General features: G+C 40.3%; 1 protein-coding gene across 5 annotated transcripts in view; it reads right to left on the bottom strand.

The window, feature by feature from the left end:
- LOC131969709 (protein furry homolog) overlaps positions 1–22,241 on the bottom strand; it is a 56,352-nt gene that overhangs the window by 1,465 nt on the left and 32,646 nt on the right. For 2 of the 5 annotated variants that reach the window (XM_059330865.1, XM_059330864.1), the window contains exons 23-61: positions 22,097–22,221; positions 21,512–21,569; positions 21,224–21,315; positions 20,834–21,006; positions 20,220–20,380; positions 19,381–19,491; positions 18,691–18,845; positions 18,288–18,390; positions 18,037–18,208; positions 16,889–17,145; positions 16,652–16,798; positions 16,383–16,551; positions 16,078–16,168; positions 15,909–15,991; positions 14,746–14,896; positions 14,381–14,484; positions 13,794–13,985; positions 12,711–12,912; positions 12,157–12,278; positions 11,878–12,065; positions 11,351–11,445; positions 10,669–11,249; positions 9,991–10,088; positions 9,737–9,907; positions 9,471–9,611; positions 8,734–8,913; positions 7,774–7,938; positions 7,526–7,600; positions 7,264–7,434; positions 5,347–5,547; positions 4,097–4,240; positions 3,112–3,272; positions 2,827–3,034; positions 2,320–2,469; positions 2,103–2,201; positions 1,918–2,001; positions 763–780; positions 400–510; positions 91–296 (exon numbers count right to left, since the gene is read on the bottom strand). In XM_059330865.1, the coding sequence (XP_059186848.1) occupies positions 91–296; positions 400–510; positions 763–780; positions 1,918–2,001; positions 2,103–2,201; positions 2,320–2,469; positions 2,827–3,034; positions 3,112–3,272; positions 4,097–4,240; positions 5,347–5,547; positions 7,264–7,434; positions 7,526–7,600; positions 7,774–7,938; positions 8,734–8,913; positions 9,471–9,611; positions 9,737–9,907; positions 9,991–10,088; positions 10,669–11,249; positions 11,351–11,445; positions 11,878–12,065; positions 12,157–12,278; positions 12,711–12,912; positions 13,794–13,985; positions 14,381–14,484; positions 14,746–14,896; positions 15,909–15,991; positions 16,078–16,168; positions 16,383–16,551; positions 16,652–16,798; positions 16,889–17,145; positions 18,037–18,208; positions 18,288–18,390; positions 18,691–18,845; positions 19,381–19,491; positions 20,220–20,380; positions 20,834–21,006; positions 21,224–21,315; positions 21,512–21,569; positions 22,097–22,221 (5,915 nt within the window). The remainder of the gene's footprint in view (positions 1–90; positions 297–399; positions 511–762; positions 781–1,917; positions 2,002–2,102; positions 2,202–2,319; positions 2,470–2,826; positions 3,035–3,111; positions 3,273–4,096; positions 4,241–5,346; positions 5,548–7,263; positions 7,435–7,525; positions 7,601–7,773; positions 7,939–8,733; positions 8,914–9,470; positions 9,612–9,736; positions 9,908–9,990; positions 10,089–10,668; positions 11,250–11,350; positions 11,446–11,877; positions 12,066–12,156; positions 12,279–12,710; positions 12,913–13,793; positions 13,986–14,380; positions 14,485–14,745; positions 14,897–15,908; positions 15,992–16,077; positions 16,169–16,382; positions 16,552–16,651; positions 16,799–16,888; positions 17,146–18,036; positions 18,209–18,287; positions 18,391–18,690; positions 18,846–19,380; positions 19,492–20,219; positions 20,381–20,833; positions 21,007–21,223; positions 21,316–21,511; positions 21,570–22,096; positions 22,222–22,241) is intronic. The other 3 variants (XM_059330868.1, XM_059330866.1, XM_059330867.1) reach the window with 3 other exon arrangements.

The raw sequence follows: 22,241 nt of genomic DNA, 5'->3' as shown, positions 1-22,241 counted from the left end.
TGAAAAACATTTTGTTATTTGTCTGACTAGAGGGCATATTTTGACGGCATACACCTGTCACACTCAAATCAAAACTTTTTCTTTTCTCACCTGCATTCACGAATGTAGCGGATGGCCATCGAAAACTCATTGTTCTTCAGACACTCGAGGATGGCCTGCACAGCAGCCTCAGACGAGTTGAAGGTGGGCTCAGAGCAGGCGCTCTCACAGGCAGCGAGCTCATCATTCGTCACAGAGGCTGCTGCTACTCTCAGGTGGCTCCTCAGCTCATTTAGCTCTCTGGACATATTCTTTAGCTAAAGGTTGAGAGGGATTAATGTTATTAAACAGGGACGTGGGTTAGATGGCTTGTGTCATGGTTCCAAAAAGTGAGAACAAGCAAATGCAAAGTGTACGTACCCCGGGAATAGAGCTTATTGCATGGACCTGTTCAATCAGCTTACAGTAGGACTGAAAAAGCAGCAACAGCTGAAAGTGGAGTTTGTAGAGTCTTTGACAGAGTTCCAGTTGCTGAAAGAAAGAGAAAAGCAGTTGTTGGCAAAAGGCCTTTTCATATGGACTAGGTTTCTCTTCCTTAGGTATAAAGCTGTACTTCTATACTATACTTATCAGGTATAGTTAGTTCTGCATTTGGTGGATGATAGAATCACATATAACTACTGTAGAACTACTTGTAAATAAATGCCAGACCTGCTGCAGTTTTACAGAAGACTACAAGCTGAAAATGGGATTACATACAACAACAAAGTCTTTCCAACTTACAGCCAGAGATTCCATTTGCTACAAAGCAAGCATGTTACAGGACAGAAAAGAAGTAGGGAAAACAGAGAATCAAAAGAAGAACATGCAACTCCAACTCCACTTCACTGGGTGTAAAGTATTAGCACACGTTATTGGCATGCGAAGAGGAAGAAACGTGAGGGTCGGTGTATATGCAAATTAGAACTGAAAGGGCTGGTAGTCGCCATGATTTAAAGGTTCCCTGTGGAGTTTATAGCAGTGCTATAAGGTCATGAATAAGGCTGTACATGGGTCGGTGCAGAAGATGTTAATACTATACGCAGTCCTGATGATGGTATCACATTATTCTACTGATCTACAGGTGGCGGTAAGGGGCCAAAATATGCTACAGTACACCAAGAAAGACAGAGAAGAAGAAGACTACAAGCTGGTAAACATGGATGTTAACAATGTTGCAGTGAAAGGAAATGCATTAAACATGTTTGTTAAAGCACATTGCGTTCTGGTGAGTAACATTGAATGTAAGCATAACTTTAGTTTGTTGTCAAGAAAACTCCACAGGGCACCTTTAATCAAAAAGCCAAGTGAAAAAAGCAAAGCAAAGTAATAATTTCGCTTGTTAATTAGCTCAAATGCACTCACTTTGGTGGGAATCTTTTAGCTATTAGGTACAAAGGTTTAGCAGCAAAACTTTCTATTTGCTGTTTCCTTTCCTCAGCTGTGAAGTGAGCGTAATTGTTTATTGCTAGTTTAAATGCAACTTAAGAGAGTCTGCTCCCATGCCCAGCAGAGCTGAAAATGATCACAATGCACATTGGAATGAGATAATCAATGTGACGTGCGGCAACTCAAAATTGTCAGAAACTTGACATTTACATAGTGGGAGAAAATTAGAGGTAACACTCACAGAGCTACAGTATCACACAGTAATCGTAATGCAGAGAATACAGTATGAAAGGTCAGTTGAAGTGGAATCTTTAGTATTTTCAGTCATTTTTGTAATTCCATTCCTACAGAAACAACATCTTTTTTTTTTTAAATCATACAGTTTTATGTGCATGTTTGCACACTGGCAGAATGCATTAGCTAAAACCAATTTTTATTTATTTTTACAACAAAATTAATTTGATATGATAGCATGTTATAGCTAGTTTTCCAAAACATCTAAGGTTTTACCTTGTCCTCCTGCTCCGCTGGTTGGCATGTGATCACGGTGCCACCAGCACTCCTGGAAAAGGTGGCCTTACAGTTGCTCAACCACTGTGTGTAACAGAGATAACACAATCACAACATAAACAACTCTGACAACATACTGGTGACATTCAGACTTAAGATTCAGGCACAATATTGAATATCCTTACAGTGAGAGCTGCCTCCTTTCTGTTGTTGTAAGTATCAAGATACTCTTGAAGTTCCAACACGCTGAATTTCATTTTTTCCAGGAACCCATAAGACATAATCTGTGAATAAAATAGTTTTGTTACCAAATTTGTTAAATTTACACTAACATGACATAAAGACTATGTTAACATGCACAAAATAATAAATAACAATAATAAGAAATCTCAGGTTACTCACTGTGTCTGCATCAATAAACAGTGTTGGACACTCTGAGCATGATGTCAGCATCTGAGAAGACCTCAAAAGCTTTGATCCTAATCCTCTCAGGCCATCACCGAGGTAACTCACAGCGTCACAGGTCAAGGAACAAAATTTGGTCTGGATATTCTGCAAAGCAAGAAAGACAGGCTAGCTGTGACACTGTCAAAGCCACTCCATCATTTAAGGCACTTATATTCTGTCATTATATCTGTTTTTTTCTCTGAAGTTCTCCGTTGTCAGCTTTGGTCAGTGAAGTGAACAGCATCTGGTTAATAAGTCTGAAGATTTTCAAGCCCAAAGCATCTACAGGGTGCCCTCTATTTGTAATTAATCATCCCTCTTCTGAAAGGAAGCCTCTTTCTCTAAAGGTTATTCAGCCAGAGAACTAATCCTGTTACCCTTTCAGTTTAATTATTCAGTTAGACCAGGCACGCTCTTAATGGAATATAAGTGAATGCTGGCTACAAGGCCATACTGTAATACCTGAAAGAGCGCAGAAAACACATGAAAAGTGTAGACTGCACAGGAGCCATCTGAGTCAGACACCAGCTGGTTGATGTGACTTCGCCAAGCCTCCTCTGCATCATCGCACACTGCTGGTTGGAAAGCTGCGAGGATGGCAGAGAAGAAGGGTGACGGCGGCGGCGAAGATCGGGACTCCAACATGTCGTCTCTCTCCTCTTCAGCAAGACTGAGCGGACAAAGGGCCGTGTTATTAATGTCATTTTTATGTAACTTTATGTACTGAGAAAAGTTTTAAGTAGGTACCTAGGTAAGCGGCTGTCAAGGTCCAGTTCTTTGTAATCAATGTGAATCATGTCCATTGTCACGCTGTCACCACAGTGAAACTCAAGGGGCAGTTCAGTGATGGAGAGAGAGAGGTCGTCCTCATGGACGTTGCTGTATTCATCTTCTTGTGACACCTCATGCTAAAAGAACACAGGCAGGACACATGTTTTCTCAGCTATGGCAAAATTAGTTAGTTGTGAACAAATACTGAAACAGCATGCAGTAAAGATTATTATTAATGTGTTCCCTATGTTATACTTAATTATTAAACAGATAATTTTGGGGTAAAATATATACACTAACCTTGGCTTGGGACCCTATGGACACTCCTTGTGGTTTTTTCTTTTATTTGGTAAATAGTGTGCATGAATTGTGCCAATTAAATAGATTATATAACAATTTAATTCAGCCAGCACTGTGGCGCTGCACACTCATGTTTTGGGGCAGGCAATGTGTAAACCTTTCTTATCCTCCCACATGCCAAGAGTTTTTAGTTGTTGCTCAGAGCCACCCACACAGAAGCAATAGGTATACACATTGCCTTAAACAGACAGACACAGAAGGAAAGAGAATCTTTTTCTCTAATGCTGGCTACAACTCCCTAACATTCTCAGACAGACTTTGCCAAAATTTAAAAACGGCACAATCTAGCCCATAGCCCAAAGCGTTAGAGATTGCCTGCTTGCAGGTTTTAGTTCATTCCCCTTTAGCATGCATCGACTGATATATCAAGAAAAGACCTGCTCATGCTGTACTCCAAAAAGAGGAAATGTAGAAAAGAGCCACAAAACAATAATTGAAATAGACTGAACTCAAAGCACATAGAACATCCAAGACATTTTTACAAGAAAAGATGCAACAGAATAGCTGCCTATTTGGCAAAATTAGTGAAGAACTCTAGTATGGAATTGCGATAGGAATTAGTAGTTCCCAGAATTTCAGACACCCTGAAGCCCTTATTCACCCGCTGCTTCGAGTCCTCTGTCAGTGGGACCTCGAAACTAGGATTTTTGGTGTTCAGGGGAGTTGAATCAGCTGAAGTTGTATCAAAAAAGGCAGATGGAGAGTCCCTGCTACTCATCTCTGCTGTTGGAGAGAGATTGACCGTCTGTAAGAGAGAAAAAGACAGATTTGTTGAAATCTTACCTAAATAGCACGTGTCATTTTTAATAAGCATAAAGGTCTTTAAGAAACACTTGAAAAGCATGGCTCAAAACACTGGCGTTGAAAACTGACACTGCAAATTCCACAACATTCTTGAATTATCTGACAGCGCAGAGAGTGGTAGACGGTCTGACTAATCAGGAGGAGTGGCATGACAGCTGTGTGGACACATGAGCTCTCCATCTGCCACCACATTTTCCACAAACTTTAGTGAATACTGCAAGATGACCAATGGTCATAGAAGAACCGAAACATGATGCAAACAAGACAAAAGATGATGTAAATGTTTCTCGCTCTGCTAGCAGCCTCTGGTGGACACTGCAGTGTTCATTAAACCTGCAATGTGTTGTTGGACAAACAAACAGCATGTGGACCATTTTACCATTTCTAGAGCTTTTAAAATTTCCCCTTGTGGTTGACACTCGAGAAAAAGCTACATGATTATGATATCAAAGACATTATCCCATTGGTAGCATGAATTTGCTCAGCAAATTAAATTATGAGATGTTCTGTTTGCAAAGTTAACAATAACCTGAGGGTGGCACAAGAGGAAAGCTCATGAAAGGTCCAAGAAATAATTGATCCTCTGGATTCCCTCAGTAAATTTCATCTGCTAATTGGATTTTAATATGGGCTGTTAAGAATATGTTTGAAATTAATATCATTATACTCATAGAATAGAATTCAAATTAATGTCAAGTATTACAATCCTGCTTCCAGAAAAAAAGCATTGAACAGCTGTTTGTATGTGAATCACATCTACTGAAATTAAATTTAAGATGCTTATAATATATATATATATACATGTATAGATATATACATATATATGTGTGTATATATATATATATATATATATATATATATATATAATATAATATAATATAATATAATATAATATATATATAATTTAGCACTAATTTCAATGTTTTTAATACTTTTTAAGAGCTGCAGATACCCTGTGATAAGGATAATTTACCTGATGCTTTAACGGCTGGCTTTTTCCTTCATCATGACTTTAATTTATTGGCAGACAAACAAAGGTAAACTTACAAGCTGTGAGTGCGAGAGTATCTGGCTGGCGATGAGGGAATCTTCCTCAGACGACTCGTCTGAGTCTTCATGGGTGATCTTGCTGAGGCTGGGCATGCTGCTGGACAGCTGACTCTCCTCCAGAGGCTGCAGGTCGCTCCGGTCCAGACTGTCCATAGAGCGTCTACGCACACCCCAGTTGAAGTTGTCCATAGTCTCTCCCTGCAACAGAGAATGGCCTCGAGTTACCAAGTACCAAGAAGTAAAGCAATATCTCTTCTCCAAAACAAACACATGCACACACACACACACACCGTACACACACAGTCACACTACCATGCAGTGCAGGTACAGGGCGGGGCTCTGAGGGAGATCTCCCCTCATAGCTAAGAATGGGAGGAATCCGCAAACTATAACCAAATTGGCCAACATGATGGTGAAACTGGCAGAAAAAAATTGGTTTGAGAACACCCCAATATTGTTATACTACACTCCTAGTCTATATGTTTCTTGTTTAAGATGCAGTTAGTTACTGTTTAACTACACATAATCCTGCAGACATCAGCCAACTAATTAATTCCACCGAAGCTCCGCCTTAACAGATCAATCAAGACGGACTGTGGTAATTAGCTTAATGCCTACCACTGATAGAAAGCAAAGGCTTTGACTTTTACATTTCTGATCAAAAGCAAAGTCTTTATGTTAGAAATCTCTCCTCACATCCTGTCAGGCCATTCAATTTGTTGTTGTGTCATTAACTGATAAAACTGTCTGTGTTGCACTTTTGTTGACCACAGCACTTGGATAAGTTTTCAGTCTGTGTGTAACTTTAGCAGGCACAGAGAGAACAGCTGCCACTGTGTCCCAGGGTGCAAAGGCTCTAGCTGTAGATACACAGAGATAGTCATATAGTATATGTGTTATTTCTACAGCACCAACTGCTGAAAAAATGTCAAGATGTCATTGTGATTTTTTAAGCTTGAGTGCTAATATGAAACAGAGATATTCATATTCAAACAATGTAACACGAGTGATGTTGAATGTAAGAACAAGGAACAACTATGCGTAATTTGACAGAACTGACCAGAGCAAGTTTGGAGAATTTACTGTACACAGGGTAATTAGTTTGTGTATAACTCATTGTTTGGATTGAAAAAATAATTATTTCAATTGTGCAGTTGTGTATGAGAATCGCCAAAGCTGAATACAGTTTCTTATACTGTATCTCTAGATGTAAATAACATCCAATCTGCAATTATAATTACAAGTCTATGTATATTGAAGATACTTTTTAATTAAATCAGATTTGCAAACTTATTAAAAGGAAAAAAAACTCAAATATAAGTCAGCTGTGTGTAAACTGACACCTGTTTTCTTTCAATAACCAGTAGAAGTTATTAAACACTGTTATAATCACCTGAAGGTACAATTATACATCAGTTAAAACTAAGTAAGTGTCTTTGAATAAAATGCTCAACATACTGTGCTTCTAATGCTTAAAAGTGGAGTGGATTTACCTTTTACACGACATGAACATTGCAGAATCTGTTTTGTAAATTCAACATCATGCACACACATTTGCTACTCTTTGCCATGAGTTTCCTAAATTATCTGCACAAGCAAACACTCTTTAAAAGAACACAGCAAAGAAATATGTAACATGACTAAACTTACCTGTAGCTCCTAGATAGCACAGACAGAAAAAAAAAACAGAAAAAAGAAACCCCATTACACAGAGCAGGCAGACCTGACCCAGTACAGTATAAAAGTGCTCTTTGGCATCTTCATGCTAGTGTTAGTCATGTTTTTCTTACTGGTGTTGCTTTTGCTTTGCAAGTTTGACTATGTTATTGTCGATTACATGTATGAGGAGGTGAGAAGGAGGATAAATGCTTTTCTTTGCCACTGTTTTAAAGCTTTTCGGGTCCTTAGACTCACCTCTCCGTCTTCAAGCTCCACATCCAGGAAGTCAAAGTCTCTAAAGACTCTGAACTGCTGCTCTGAAGTGGTGTCATCCATGTTTTCTGGCTCCCGGGTCCCATCATCGGAGGACACCAGGCTAGGTTGGTGTTCCATGAGGTCCAGCTCCCCACAACTGGAGAAGATCACCTGCACAGAGAAACAAATAGACAAAAAATCAAAATCTAATGTCTATTTTTGAATGCAATTCATAGCATTGCCTAAATGAAGTTTATCTTACCGAAGGATTTTTCTTGAGCCCCACTTCTTGTCCACACAAAGACAACACATTCACCAGTTTCTCCCGAGTTCTTTTCTGCAGAGAAAAATTTTATATTTTGAACAAAACATACAGATCAGATTTTAGTGCCAGGTGTAAATAGGGTAATAATGTGATTTGTAGGCACCAAATGTAGCTTTTATCAAATCTGTTTCACGCTTTCACCCCTCACCCTTCATATTACGATCATAATTTTTAGAGGTGTTAACCTGTGAAGACTGTGGCCTCTTCCAGCTGACTGGCACCAGAACGTTGTTGGAAGTGGACCCAGAGGAGGTAGAGGAGGTGCTGCGGGTCACTGCTGTGGTCCTGCTCTTCACATCTTGGCCTGGAGACCGCTGCAGATCATCATAACGCCGACCAATCACTGGTGTCTAACAGCGCGGACATAAACAAACAGACACATGCAGACAGAAGCCTTGATGAGTCAGTGAACATTTGAAGAAGAGAAAGTCCCTCTCTGCTTAGTCAATCCATGAGTCAGGCTCCATAGCAGCTCCTGTTCCTTCTGGATTTCCATCGTTCCAAGATGACCATAAAGTGATTAATGTTTCAACACAACTAGCATTTATCTTTTAATAATGTCCACATATTTTATTTCCCTTGGCATCCAAAATGCATGAGGCATTTGAGAGAAAAAAACGACTTATCCTCTGCTTTATCCCTCAGTCTAAAAATATCTGTGTATTTTGAGAAATATCAGTGGTTTGTCCAGTGTGTCTCAAGTTTAAATACACATGCTGCTGGCTAGCCACTAAAACTCACTGATTCACATACAAAGGACGGCAGCAAAGTGCTGACATCATTTCCTGCCATTCATGAACTACACAAATAGCTCCCTGTTCAGTTCCCACACATCCACCAATCAGTCTGTATCTTTGACATCACTTTCCAGCTCTGCACTGCTTGGCTAATTGTGTTTACCTTTTGAGCTTTCAAGCTAATCTCAAGGGGTTTGGTCAAAAAGAAATATCAGCATTAAGGAAGGGGAAGAAATGTTTCCTTTCCAAAAAGCTTAACAAGATTCCACACAACCTCAACAAGCACCACACCCTGGAAAATACAGGAAAAAATACAGGGGAAAACACGCAGGCATTAAGCTCTACTCAAGATACAGGGCTTTTTAAACAAGGATATGGGAAAAAAGAAAGGTATAGAAAGAGTCTTACCTCAGATATGTCAAAGTGGAAATCCAGAGTTTTCCCAGGCAAGGCCTTAGAGGAGCGGTCCCATACACGGCTGATGTCCTCATAGGAGAGGTCACTTTGTGGGAGTGAAGGCTGCACCAAACTGGCTGATCGAGAAACCACCAACTTCAGGATATTCAACGCTTCCCCCCAATGGACAGTCTACGGTCAGCACAGACATAAACACATCAATTCACCCGAACATGCAGACAAAAACCAACACAACCACATGTTTACAAAGAAACAACCTCAAATGTATTTCTGTGTGTAATGTGGTTCTATTTTTGGAGACAAGAGTTCTGGCATTTGGCTTACAGTAGGAAGCTAAAGGAAAATGGATTCAGCATGAGAATAAGCAGAGGCATAGCTCGTGGCAGAAGGGCAGACTGTTTATAGTTTGGGTGTGTCTACAAATTTACTGACAGATTTTTTTTCCCTTTTTTCCCATGAACGCTTACAAAAGGAACAAGGAACACAAGACTTTAAGTCAGAACATGATGGCTAAAAGTTTCCAATGATCACATCTGATGTAGGTGATCTGAATGTTTTCATTTAGCACATACTATATCACAAGAAATCACAGAAATATCCTTAAAACAGAAACAGCCATTATCTAGAGATCAATATGCCCTATTTTAAAAGGCATAGGGTCACCACATAGTTTAGCTAATTACCTGCAGTAGGATACATATTTAGATGTTGATTTATTTTTAACTCACCTGGACAAATTTCTCAATTGTCTTGAGCACCTCCATGTTGAAGGGTTTGGCTTGAATTCCACTCAGGTCCATGTGACTCAGCAGGCTGTAGATGATTTGTAAAAGTGTCTGCTGCATACTGGGGAGACCCTTCTCCAACAGCTGTGTCAAGAGAATTAAACGCCTTTAATTTATTTTGCATCTTTTTTTTAAAGTTGTGTTATTAATAATTACTGTACAACCATTATACTGCTGCTCAGCAAATATACGATTACAGCTGCACAAACCTCTGCCATGTAAGTGACCAGGTTGAGGGTGATATCCGAGAAAGCTTCATGAAGATATCGACACACCACGTTCACCCAAGAGAAGCAGTCTCGTGTGTAGGCGTGTGTTTTATACAGGGTCATGACATGAGCAAGGTTGGAGAGCTTAGAGTTCTTCTCCTCAAGGCATACCTGCACACAAAGAGTACATTAGCTTCAAACATTGTATTATCTTGAGAGGGAAAATGAGGCAAGAAACGTCAATAGAGCCGAACCTGGGCTATCTTCTCAGCAACATCTTGACAGAACTGCGTGGGGCCATCAAAGTTCTGCACGAGGTGCGGGAGCAGGCAGAGAACATTCAAGGGAAAACCTAACAGATGAAATGGACAAATTCATTCAATATTTTACATGAAAAATAGAAATATTCACCTCGTTTTTGTGTGAATTCATTTGTAATATGTGTAACATTACATGGATACAAGTTTAGAGTACTTTTTGTCTTTAATGGTCAAATAGTAAATGGACTGCACTTATATATCGCTTTTATCCAAAGCGCTTTACACTACACACTACGCTCATTCACCCGTTCACACACACATTCTGGCCGAGGCTACCAGGGCACACTGGTGCCACCTGCCACCATTGGGAATTCATCCATACACCAATGAACGCAGCATCGGGAGCAATTTAGGGTTCAGTATCTTGCCCAAGGATACTTCGACATGTAGGCTGCCATGGTCAGGGATCGAACCAACCTTCCGATCAATTTGGTGACCGCTCTACCAACTGAGCCATAGCCGCCCCTGATTTTTATGTGCTTCACCATGAAATCTAATTCAATTGAACAATATTGGCACAAATTACCATCTTACAGACACCTTATCTCTAAGAATATCAACACTGAAATGATCTGTCTTTAAAACCCTGAATCAATCAAACCCACAGCGTACCTATGGCTTGCGATGTGTCCACCACAGGCACCCGTGACACAGGTGTGAGTTGGCAGAAGAGCTGGAGCGTGAGGTCAGTGGTGGACACGGAGGTGAAGCCCTTCAGCAGCAGCTGCTGGAGCCCAGTAAAGCTGCTCCACTGAAGCTGGCTCTGCAGTTTCTCCAGCTTGTCCCTGTTCTCCTGTTTGTCCAGTGACATGTGGCCCAGCAGCTTATTCAACAGTCTCAAAGACATCTGATACTCAAACTCAAAGTCTGACTCCATCAGAGACACTGCCACCCAGAAGATGGTGGCCAGCAGGTTGCTGGGGTGGTTGATGTTGGTTGGATCAGTGATGTTGTCTTTAGATGAGGACGGGCTGCGTGTCTTGGCTAACAAAACCTGTGGATCACAGGCTTGGATACGGTCCAGCGTAGCGCTGCGAGGTGGATCAGACCACCTGTCTGCCTCTCCAAACTTCTTGGGGACAGAAGAGCTCCTCTGATGTCGGCTCCTCTCTTCTCTTCTAAGGTTGAGCTGCCCCGTGCTCTTTCTGTTGGACAGCAGCTTGAGACTGGTGAGGAAATCTGGAGACGAGGCTCTGGAATTAAACAAATAAAATAAAAGTTATTGTATTGTATGTTACTGTATTAACAAAAAATACCTTATTTCAACATGAATATATATAGAGGAGACATAAACCTTGTCAAGATAGCCATGAGATCGTTGTTCTTGAGACATTCAGCCAAGTTATCCACCACAGATTCCAGTGTCAGTAACACCTCCATCACATAGCCCTGCAAGAGAGAATGGAAGCTGCAGTTCTGTGGATGATTTTATTACAAGAGAGCACTCAATTGCTGACAAAAATATATAAAATAGTAATGGAACTGGATTTGGAGAATTCCAGGTAATTCAAGGGTCTACTGATTAGACTTTTATGATGATCTAGGATTACTGCCATTAGTTGATTACTAGTTTAATGCTGTGTTCATGTGCTCATAAGAGGGTCAAACATCTGGGGCATCCAACTCAGTAAATTAATTTCAGTCTCTGCTTAAACAACAAGTCCTTCTATAAAGTGCTGATGGGCATTCAACAGTGATAAAAATGCAAAGAAGAAGCTCCTACGCGGACTATCCATAAACACTTGAACCTTTTAATGTCTAATGCTTTTGTTTCTACATTTACGTACATACATGCATCAAGTACACACACAGAGCACGAACCTGCACTTCTTCGCCATGTTCTCCAACAACTTCCACCAGCCGTGAGAGCAGGTCGGAGACAGCGTGAGCAGAAATGGGCTGTCGGAGGGCTCGAAACACCTGGAAGGAACGGCCGGCATAGTGACGAGATGAACTACACAAGGCCGTCTGCAGCGCCACGTCACTGAGCTGCTGCTCCAGGTGGAAGTCTAACAAGGACACAAAGAAGGATTGGCTTATGGAAGTGAGAATTACTGAGTGAGAGTGCTGAAGTTTAATTAAGGATATGCTGAAGGTTACCTGACTTGGACTCTCTGAACACAGATACCACATGTCTCAGAAAATTCGTAAGCTGCCCGGTGCTTTTTGAAATTTGGTTCTTTGTTGAAATGTCTTCATGGCACCACAGTGGTCCATATGCTCTATAAATAACAGTTAGAAAGTTACTAACAACATACAGGAGTTCAGATGTGACTGTGTTTGTTTAACTTATTAAATATTGTCTGAACAAAAGCTATTCTAAACAAATTAAATCATTTATCATGTTAAGAGTTTGCCAGATAAAAGTTTTAGCTGGAATTTATTCATGTGCACAATTAATCATAGTAAAAGCCAGCTGCACTTGTTTAATTCAAATATCAAATCTACTATTATTATAATATATTGCACTATGCATATAGCACCACTAGGTGGTAATCTACATCAAGAAATAAGAGAAATCAGAATGATATTTCTGCTGTATAAAATGCATTTATTGTGTAAAATATTTCCAGTCTTCCTTCATGACTGCACGTAAAACTACATGATTTGACTGAAATGACTTTAATAGCGTATTTAACATATTAAATCAGTACCTTGTGGTTAAAAATTCGATGAGCTTGTTAGTCTTCTCATCTATTTTATTAGAGGCCATTAGCTCTTCCACGTCATGTGAGATCTCTGGCAGGTTGTTGCTGCTGCCTCCCAGACTCAAACTGGACGATGTAGAAGAAGAACTCAAGCCAGAGTCTGGCACAGGAGACGCTTGACACTCCCGCAGGAAGTCGAAAGATCCGCCTGAAAACAACAGAGAAACAGGTTTGTTATATGAAACAGGTTAGAGTGGTTAATTTAGATAGTTCATTTCATTTCCATAATCACAACTTGCAGGAGTTAGTATAAGAGGATGTGTAGGGAGTGGCATGACTTGTTTTAACATGTCTGGTATTTGAATCCAATTAGCCTTGTCTTCTGACAATATTTATTTACCGGGGTAGAGCTGTAAAGTTGAACTACTAAGTTGCACACTTAACCTCCATGTTTTTAACTTACAAACTCATTATTCCTGCAAGATATTACAAAAATTATATAAATATATTAAACACGGGGTGAAAGAAGAAGAAAGACTGAAGAAAATTGATGTTTTTTGGGCTTCAGTGGTAGTGTTGTCATTGTGTGGGTTTTTCTGTAGGAGAAAAAAAACACTATTTTTAGCATACAAGTTGTATTCAAATCTCCAAATGGACAAAGAATACTCTTGACTTCTCAAAATGTCTAGACGTTTGCTAAGCAAACAATCGACATGGGAGGGTGGGAGTCAAACCAGCCTATCCAAGCCCGAGCAGATGGCCCCAATTTGGGCAAGAGGATAAAAATAGCATAATGGAATGCTTTAATCAAGACCTTTGATGTCCTCTGTGCTCAATATTGCTTTTGGCACAGTGTCCAAATATTTTCTCCACCGATAAGAAACTTATCTCTCCACGGAAAGGAATGTTAGCTATCCCCTCCTGTTGTTCAAGTTTATATTAGCCAGAGACAAGAGCAATGTGTCAAGCCAAACTGGACAAAACAAGCTCAACTGGACTCAGGTCTACTCCAAACTTTTTGTAAAATGTGAACATATTTGTAGTTAAGAAAACTGAAGCGGGACTATTACTAAAATCCTACATTTTTACCTGAAACTGAAGGTAAATACTCCGGCTGAAGACTTGGTTTGCAGGTGAGGGTCTTGGTGCCGTTGATCTCACGTGTCTGCAGTAAAACGGAGGCGATGGCCTGGAAGTTGTTGTTACAGGACAATGTGATGAGCAGGTGGAGCAGGAGACGTTTGCTGTGCTCAAACACCTCTGGACGATAGTGATCCATACCTGAAGAAAGATCAGAACAGACCAGTCAGCCTATTTCAGCACACTGTGAACTCTAAGACAAGTGTTGTTTGTTATAGCAAGGGCTAGAGTTTCTTTTCAAGTTACCCAGTTTCACAGACTCGATCTCAGGGACTGTTGAAAAACTAAACTGTTTGGTTTTGGCAGTTTGAAACTGAATAAAATATTTCCACCAGAGGGGAAGCTTTAACTGAACTCTCTGTACTTGAAACACAATGGTGATGTATCATTTTGGACTCAAAGTATTTATTTCAACATGTGCACTCAAACATTGAAATGCGATGTCAGAGATTTGCACTGTATAACATCAAATATGTAAAAATAATGTAATTTAACAAATGGGTTTTACTGATGACTGACTGATAATGTGATCTCACCCAAAAACAAAGCATGTAGCAGCAAAGGCAGGTGCATGGCCCAGTCCTCTCTCACACTGTGGTCCACCACCATCTCTGTCATGAAGATGACCGCTATATTACACCTATGACAAAGAAAAGTACAGAAATTGTAAAGCCTCTCAGTCAAATGAAACACTCCAAACAAATTGAATCCACAAAAACATGACCTTGAAGTTCACAGCATCATAAAAGCAGAGTGGTGCTGCCTCTATGTGCAGGCATTTAAAATGGTTATTAAAGGTCTAGGAGCAGTCTGACTCAAAGTAAACGACACTAGCTGTTCTATTATTTATTTTATTATTGCAGAGTAAAGCAGAAGTTTTGTCTGTATATTTTACACAAACCTGTGCAGTGGTCCTCTGGGAGTGATGGTCTCTGGCAAAAAGTCCACCAGTGGAGCCCAACATCCTCCATTCAGAGGCATTGGTAGAGAATGGGGCTGATTGGTTTCAATGACAACCATCAGCCAATCAGCATAGGGCGGCAGAGGTTCACCTAAATGATTAAAACAAAATTATGCTGCTGACATTTATACCACATACACAGATATTACAATTTCAGCATGTAGGCAAATGACACACTGGAGATGCATTTAAATTAGAGCCAGATCAATATATCAGGCGGCTCAAATTATCAGATGATAATGGCCTATCACAGACATACATTAGTATCTGTATATAGTTGTCTGATAAACGCCAATTTGAAAACTTTTTTACAGGACATATAATGCAAAAAGCAATGCTTGGGTGACCTAAAAATGGTGCCATGAAAGCTATTTTATTTCTTCTTTATTTAAATGGTCAGTAATTGACTGATACTGAACAAAAAGTACTAATATTTATTTAGCTGTTCATGTCATTTTTATTCTTTATTGTCTCAATTTTCATTTCTAGAGTTGGGTGATAGTGTAACACATTATATATATAATGTATGTATATATAAAACACATTTTAATAAAGTTATTTGTTGCAGCCTTCTGACCTTTGCATTGTTTTATTGGTGCATAATTGGTCTCCAATCCACATAGAAAAGGTCTATTTTAATTTCAGCTCAACAATGCACTATATCGGCAGTTATTTTGGTAGTCTGTAAATTTTTCCTTGTATTGTTCTCAGAAATCCCTTATTGGTCTGTCTCTAATTTAAGTAATATACAACTACACTACATAACATAATAGAAAAGACTTTAACTGAGAAGCTTTATTATCAAAGGGTGTTTTTCGTTGTCTAATTACTCACATTAGTCTGCAGACCAAGAGAGTATAACAAAACTGTTCTTGGGTCACTGGCAGCAGTGCCAGGGCCCTGGGCTTGCCTACTTCTATTTCAGTTCCAGTTCTCACAGAAGCCTTTTAAGAACCCCAGGCTACTCTGCGCAGCTCATGCATTATCAATGACACCATGCAGGCCACCATCTTAACCTCCAAACCAGCCTGAGTATTCCACACTCACCAGACCATGACAACCACATTTTTTTCAAAGGGTGTCTGGTACAGAAATACACTCACTCTTATCTTCATCGTAAGATCCTCCTGAGCTGTTGCTGTAGCGTGATTCCAGGCGATTGTGGGCTCTCATTATGTGGCTAAGCCTGAGGTCAGAAAAAAGAAATCATCATGATGGGGCTTGGTGGGACTATAATTAATCTAATGATACGCTTCATGATTTTGTTTCTACCTCTCCTCATTCTCCTTTACAGTCTTGGTATCATCTGTGTCAGGGAAGCTCTCCTGGCCTGCAACAACAGTGTTGCTACTTGATGTGGTGCCTAGAAAAAAAGGAGCAAGTTTTACTGTATGTTCAATGAAAATCAACCAAGCATGATCTTTAAAACCAACACTGCTTCACCTACTGGGATCATTCCAGAACAAACACAGTTTTTATGGTTGGCCACTAAGTGGTTCCACTGGAGCTGTTGGGATTTCCTGGTTGGTTTCCCCATTCAAAAAAATTAAACTGGAGCACATTCTGCTCAGATGTACCTGAAGCTGCTGTGGAGATCTTGCTTGTAGCAGTGAACCGATAGAAAGGAGGGCTGTCACAGTGCTGCACCACAGGGTTGACTGGATCAGTTTGTTGTAACTCAAATATCAACTCCTCCATGGTTTGCATGGTGTTGTTCCGGCACAGATAGATCACTACCTTCTTGATCTAAACAAATATATCACAGAACATCTGTGAGAAACTGGAAAGAACTATAATAAAAGTAGCTATATGACATTCTCCGGTTGGCCTAAATGATATATCTTACATATGGCAGGAGGGTGGTGTCACTGCTGACACCACATAAGCTGATGAGAAACTGCAGTGTGGTTCGAAGATTGTTGCTCCACTTCTCATTGCTGACTAAAGCGTTCCAGGCGTTTTCCATCTCTGATCCAGGTAGGTCATCTCCATACTGACCAGAGGGGTTAAAAAAGTACAAAGCGTTATGTTAGCTGCATTGACTGATTGCCCATTTCATTACATTTCCCCAACCAGACTTTACCTTAGCGGTCATGAACATGAGGTTGTTGAGAACCATAGATGTGGCCTGTAAGGAGCCCCAGCCACTGCCCTTCAGTTGGTGGGATGAACCTGTGCTGGTTGTCCGGATCGAAGCCTCATAATCTGAAGTGCACGGTGTGAAGACCGGGAGCAGCAGGCCGCTATCCACCAGCTCGATGTTCCCGAGCCAGGGCAGGAGGTAGGTTAACATGATCTGCCTCCCATTGGGATGAGTGGTGGGAAACCTCTGGCTAACCTCTGGAACATAAATAAATAATAAACATTGTGTTTCGGTTATATGCCTATTCAAATTTGGAAAGTTTAGAGTGTAAAAGGGCTTAAAACCTTGCATTCGCATGCTCAGTTATGTCTCATAAGCTGTTTCAGCAATTTATTGGTTGATACAATCTGTTAACGATCTGGGGCTACATTCAAGCATTTTTGACCACTCAAGAATTGATACAAATGGTCAGAAATGTCTCTAAAATACCACATTAAGGCATCAAGACCTTAAAGGACGCCAGAGAAAAATCTATGCTGTGATTAAATATAACATTTTTTAGATATTCCTGCAAGAATTGCATTTATCGTTCGATTTATGTATACCAGATGTATGCAAAATGTTTGTTAAAATGTTCAATAAAGTAAAAAAAAAAAAAAAAAGAATTGCATTTATCTGCATTGGGACTGCAACAGGAAACTACATAAAAACTTTCCAGTAAGACCCAGTTTATGCAATTCCAGGACGGTTTTGGGACCCCAGTATGCAGAAATGTGCAAATTAAATCAGTGAAAATAACACATTGGTATAGAATAAGAAGAACAAGATGTTTTTTGTCCCAACTAAAGACATGAAATGGTTGCTACCAATGGATTCCTTAGGTCTCAATTTTGATCTCAGGATCTCTGGATCTCAGAGGGTTAATCGATTTAAGCTCTCAGTGTTCCTGTGTTTAGTGGGAGTGTCTGTAGATACAGTATGTGTGTGTGTGGTGGAAGAGGAAGACTTCCCTGAAAGATAGGCGAGGCGTATTTCGTGGGAAACCATAAGATGATGACAAGTCTGTGAGAGTATTACAGCAGGCGAAAATACCATGACTAACCCTACTGTGGCCACATGCACAGCACACATATCACACAAACAGCTACCTGAGAAAAGAGGAAGTGTAAGTTCAGGGTACATCCTGGCCAACTGACTGGAGAGCTGAGGCAGCGAGACACTGTACAGAGGTGGCAGTGGACCGTGGGTGCCATAGAGGATACTGTTAGGCTTCTGCTCTGCAATCTTCTTTGAGTACACAAACAGCTTAGCTTCAAGAATCTGTTCAAGAAAGAGAAGAAATGTGTCAGTTATGCATTAAAAAAAACTACAAAGAACAAACTGTGGTTGGATTTCTCACCTGCATTAGCTGCATTGAAATCTCATAGATTTCTCTGTTGGTGTCTGATGCCTTGAAGAGGACCAGATTCAGCAGTGTTACGATATCACTTGGGTAGTTTCTGCTAGTTAGGAAAGAAAAGAAAAAATAACTTAATGTTTCAGGAGTAACAAGTGTTCCACATAATGTTTGGGTTAATGTTTTTAAGATAGAGCAGTAGGGAAGGCCAACTTTAGAAGAATAGTGAGCCCTATAAGAGGATTAGCTGAAGTGATGCTTTGAATTCTAAGCCAATTTCCTACTGGTTTCCCCACTTGGACGAGAAACATGGATGATCATACCTGTTAAATTTAGTATGGGCCCTTGTGTTTGTGCACAGGCTGCAGACCTTAACTAGTTGAACAGATGATCGTATTATTTGTACCTGCTGCCACAGACTGTAGCGATGGCTTTGAAGCAGCCTGAGGCAAGCTGGTAGGAGCCTGTGTAGCAGCGATCCACAGCCCAGTTGAAAAGGTTGACCTGGTCGGCATTGAGCTCCAGGAGCAGGATGACGACTTCACAGCCAAGCTGGTGGACCTGAGCCAGGCATAGACATCAACACAGACTGCTGATTTTCACATCTTGTTTTAAGATCCCCCGTATTCCTGATTTAACATTACAGAAAATATCTGAGGCTATGTGTGCTTTCTTTAAAAGATCTGGGGATTCAGTATAAAACCATACCAGTAGCTTTACTTCTATCACACAAAAAGAGAAAAGATAAATTACATTTGCTTGGCTACCTGCCCAGTTACTGCTTCTCCTCAAGCCATGTACTGCTAACATGAAGGCTCAAAGTCAATGTTTGACAAGGAAGAATGTGTAAAATCAACATGAAGGTGCTTTATCTTGTATCACAGTAAACTGAAATAAAGACAATATCAGACAAATTTATTTTAATACAAAACTCTCCTTCACTACTTGCCAGCACTACTGCAAGATAATGGCGGGCACTTGGCAATGTCTAGTGTTGGGCTTTTATTCAAAGCAGGCTTCAGCGAGCTATCAGAGGGGCTTTCTAGGTCAGCTCTTTGTTTAAATCCAATGCAGTGGTAAAGTATTGGCTACATACCCGCTGATCCTGGCAGGCCAGTATATTATCCAGCCACTTATAGAGGTATCCGTCTGGAGAGAGGCCAACGTTATCAAACACAGGCCCGCAGCACAGCACAGCAGACATGGCCTGGAAGAACAAACAGCCAACGATTGCAACAGGCAACACTACACATAGCTCAGGATGGTAGCGGGAAGTACGTGTTCCCAAAAGTCTTATTATGTGAAACTGCAGAGCTCATGTTTACAAGCCAACAAAGTCTGTTGTTTCTTAAGGCCCAAAGATAGAAGTGGGATGACAAATGTCAAAATCTAATGTTGGCAAACCTAGGGTTTTCACTCACATGCTGCAGTTCAGGAGATTGTACTGGACTTACATTTGTATTTGTATTGTGTGTGGAAAAGAGTCCATATCAAAAAACAGAGTAACATTTAAAGAAATATCTTGGCTAACCACTTAATGATACAGGGGCCTGTTTCACTAAAGTGATTTCCTTGCCAACAGATTGCAAAAGGTGGCAACTTCTCGTTTCATAAAAGACGCAAAACATTTTTTTCTGCTTCATTCTACAAAAGACAGATTTATCCTACACTTGCTCTTTAATGTATACTTTATTATTGGATAAAGACAGACCAATCTACTGCCGGGCTGCATGGGGGTGAATTTCAATTCTGATTTGAAAATATGTCTATATAAGTTGAATTGAGAAATTTCAGTTATCAAAATCAGGATTGTCCAAATTGAATCGAGACAATATATTCAAATTCACGCTACTCAAATCTTCCATTTGGAGAATTGTGACACCCCTAATGTTAATATATGTACAGAAGGCAATAGATTGCATTATGTATGTTTACCTTGAGGGCACAATACTGATATCTTGTGATCTGGTGATTCCTGTCACTGTAGCGGTCCAGAGGGGTGAACATGATGCTGAAAGGACCGGCCCACTGACTGAAGAGGATGAAGAGGTGATGCCGCAGGCTCTGCTGTGGAAACAGGAAGCGCCTGTGGTGCACTGGGGAAGGAGACAAGAAAGCCTGTTATAGGTCTGCTCATTGAGAGAGCGAGGAGTCAGCAAAATTATTCAAGTATCTTAAACTCTTAACTAACTAAAGTGCATTTTCCGATATGATAATAGGGTGTTTATGTCCCTTGACAGACCATTAGACATTCACTGGGGACTCATGAATGCTTGACAACGCATGACTCATCACCTGTTTTGCCTCCTTGCTCCTTAAGCTGCACTATTTTTGGATCTACTCCCCCTGGGCTACGTCCAAATCAAGATCAATGTCAGGAGTCTTGTGCTCCATGTGCTGCGCTAACTGCAGCTGAATGGGAGCATATTATACACTGCACAATCCACACATATATGACAAGGACAGATGGATTGTATTAGGCATCCATAAAAGAGAAATATAACCAGTAATTTCTCAACCTGACCTGCAGAGCAGTGTCTCAGAAATACCTGGTACACATTGGATGAGGTTGGCCACCATGGCGCTGAAGTGAGCTCGGATGTCTTTGAGGATCTCTGCATCTTTGTCATTCTCAGCTTCCAGGAGCATTCGGGTTAAATCCACATACTCCAGGAACAGAGCGCCCAGGGCAAGCGTGTCACGTTCCAGAGCTCCGTTTGTACTTGAGGAAATATAGGGAGATGCCAAATGAAAATGAGTAATATCTCAAATGCTCTTTCAAAATCTGTCAACATGCAACAGCAATCAAATTATCAGGAGTTATGCAGCACAAATGTTATATCTTAATGACCTTGACTACTTGTGCTGCCTCTTTGTGTACAGTGAGTGTGATATTGTGCAGTGTGGGGCTGTAATGTATCAACTAATGTCACGCTTACCTGTCACTGATGACACCTGCATCAGCCAGCAGCTCAAAGATCCGCAGCAGCTGCAGTCTCAGCAGGTCTCGTCGTTCACGCCGCTTCTTGTTCTGCAAAAAATCGTTAAGAAAAATCCTTAATGACAAAAATCCTGGTAGTAATACAATCATCTATTTATAGTGAATGACAGTTTATGACACAGATCAGCTCCCTGGTAATGTTACAGCCAACTATGTAGCTCATTTACAAATTAAATTGAACAGTTTGAATTTCGTTTATGCTGTGGTGTTAATACAATCAACCGACCTCAGGTCTTCTTTCTAATGCTTCTTTCATCAGGGGATGTAGCTCCTCCACAAGTTCCCTGTGTGCAGGCAGTGAAAATATAAAAAAGTAAAGAAAAATTCTTCATTAAACAAACACCATGAAACACTCAGTTATATGGAGAAATTAAACTTCAGGAAGTCTACTGATGTTTTTTTTTTTTTAAGGAAAAGAGATTTTGGCTTTAAAAAATCAGATTTTTAGGAAACAATGTAGGTGAAGCTGTAAATGGAAACAGGGCATCACTCAGCTGTAATCCCCTTTTATCTCCACTTTAAATCCAAACAAATACAGGTCAACGTGCACTTTAACTACAGAGAAAACAATGGATTGTGCTCTAACATGAATTTGCCTGGTGCGTCCCCATTAAAAGAGACCAAAATAATACTACAGCTACAATCAGCATAAAAAATAATATAATGCTGTGCTGCTTTCTGTCTTTCAAACAAACAAGTCAGTCAAAAATTATGCAATCCAATAATTTCTAAGAGGACATTAGAATTGAAATGGTTAAGGCAAAGAGGAGGCAGGAGAAGAGGACATGTCATATACAGATCTCTGATGTACCTAAATACAAGGGAATTGGTGCGACCAAAGCCCAGAACTAATGACTCTGTCAACTCGATGCTCTCTGCCCTCATCAGTGGCACCAACTGCTTCAGAAGCCAAGCCACAGATGGGCTCCCGATAACCTGAAAGATCAAACATCGAC

Source organism: Centropristis striata, chromosome 4 (assembly GCF_030273125.1).
Source record: "Centropristis striata isolate RG_2023a ecotype Rhode Island chromosome 4, C.striata_1.0, whole genome shotgun sequence".
Classification (NCBI taxonomy): Eukaryota; Metazoa; Chordata; class Actinopteri; order Perciformes; family Serranidae; genus Centropristis; species Centropristis striata.
The sequence above is the reverse complement of the archived record's forward strand: the minus strand, read 5'-3'. Positions and strand labels throughout refer to the sequence as shown.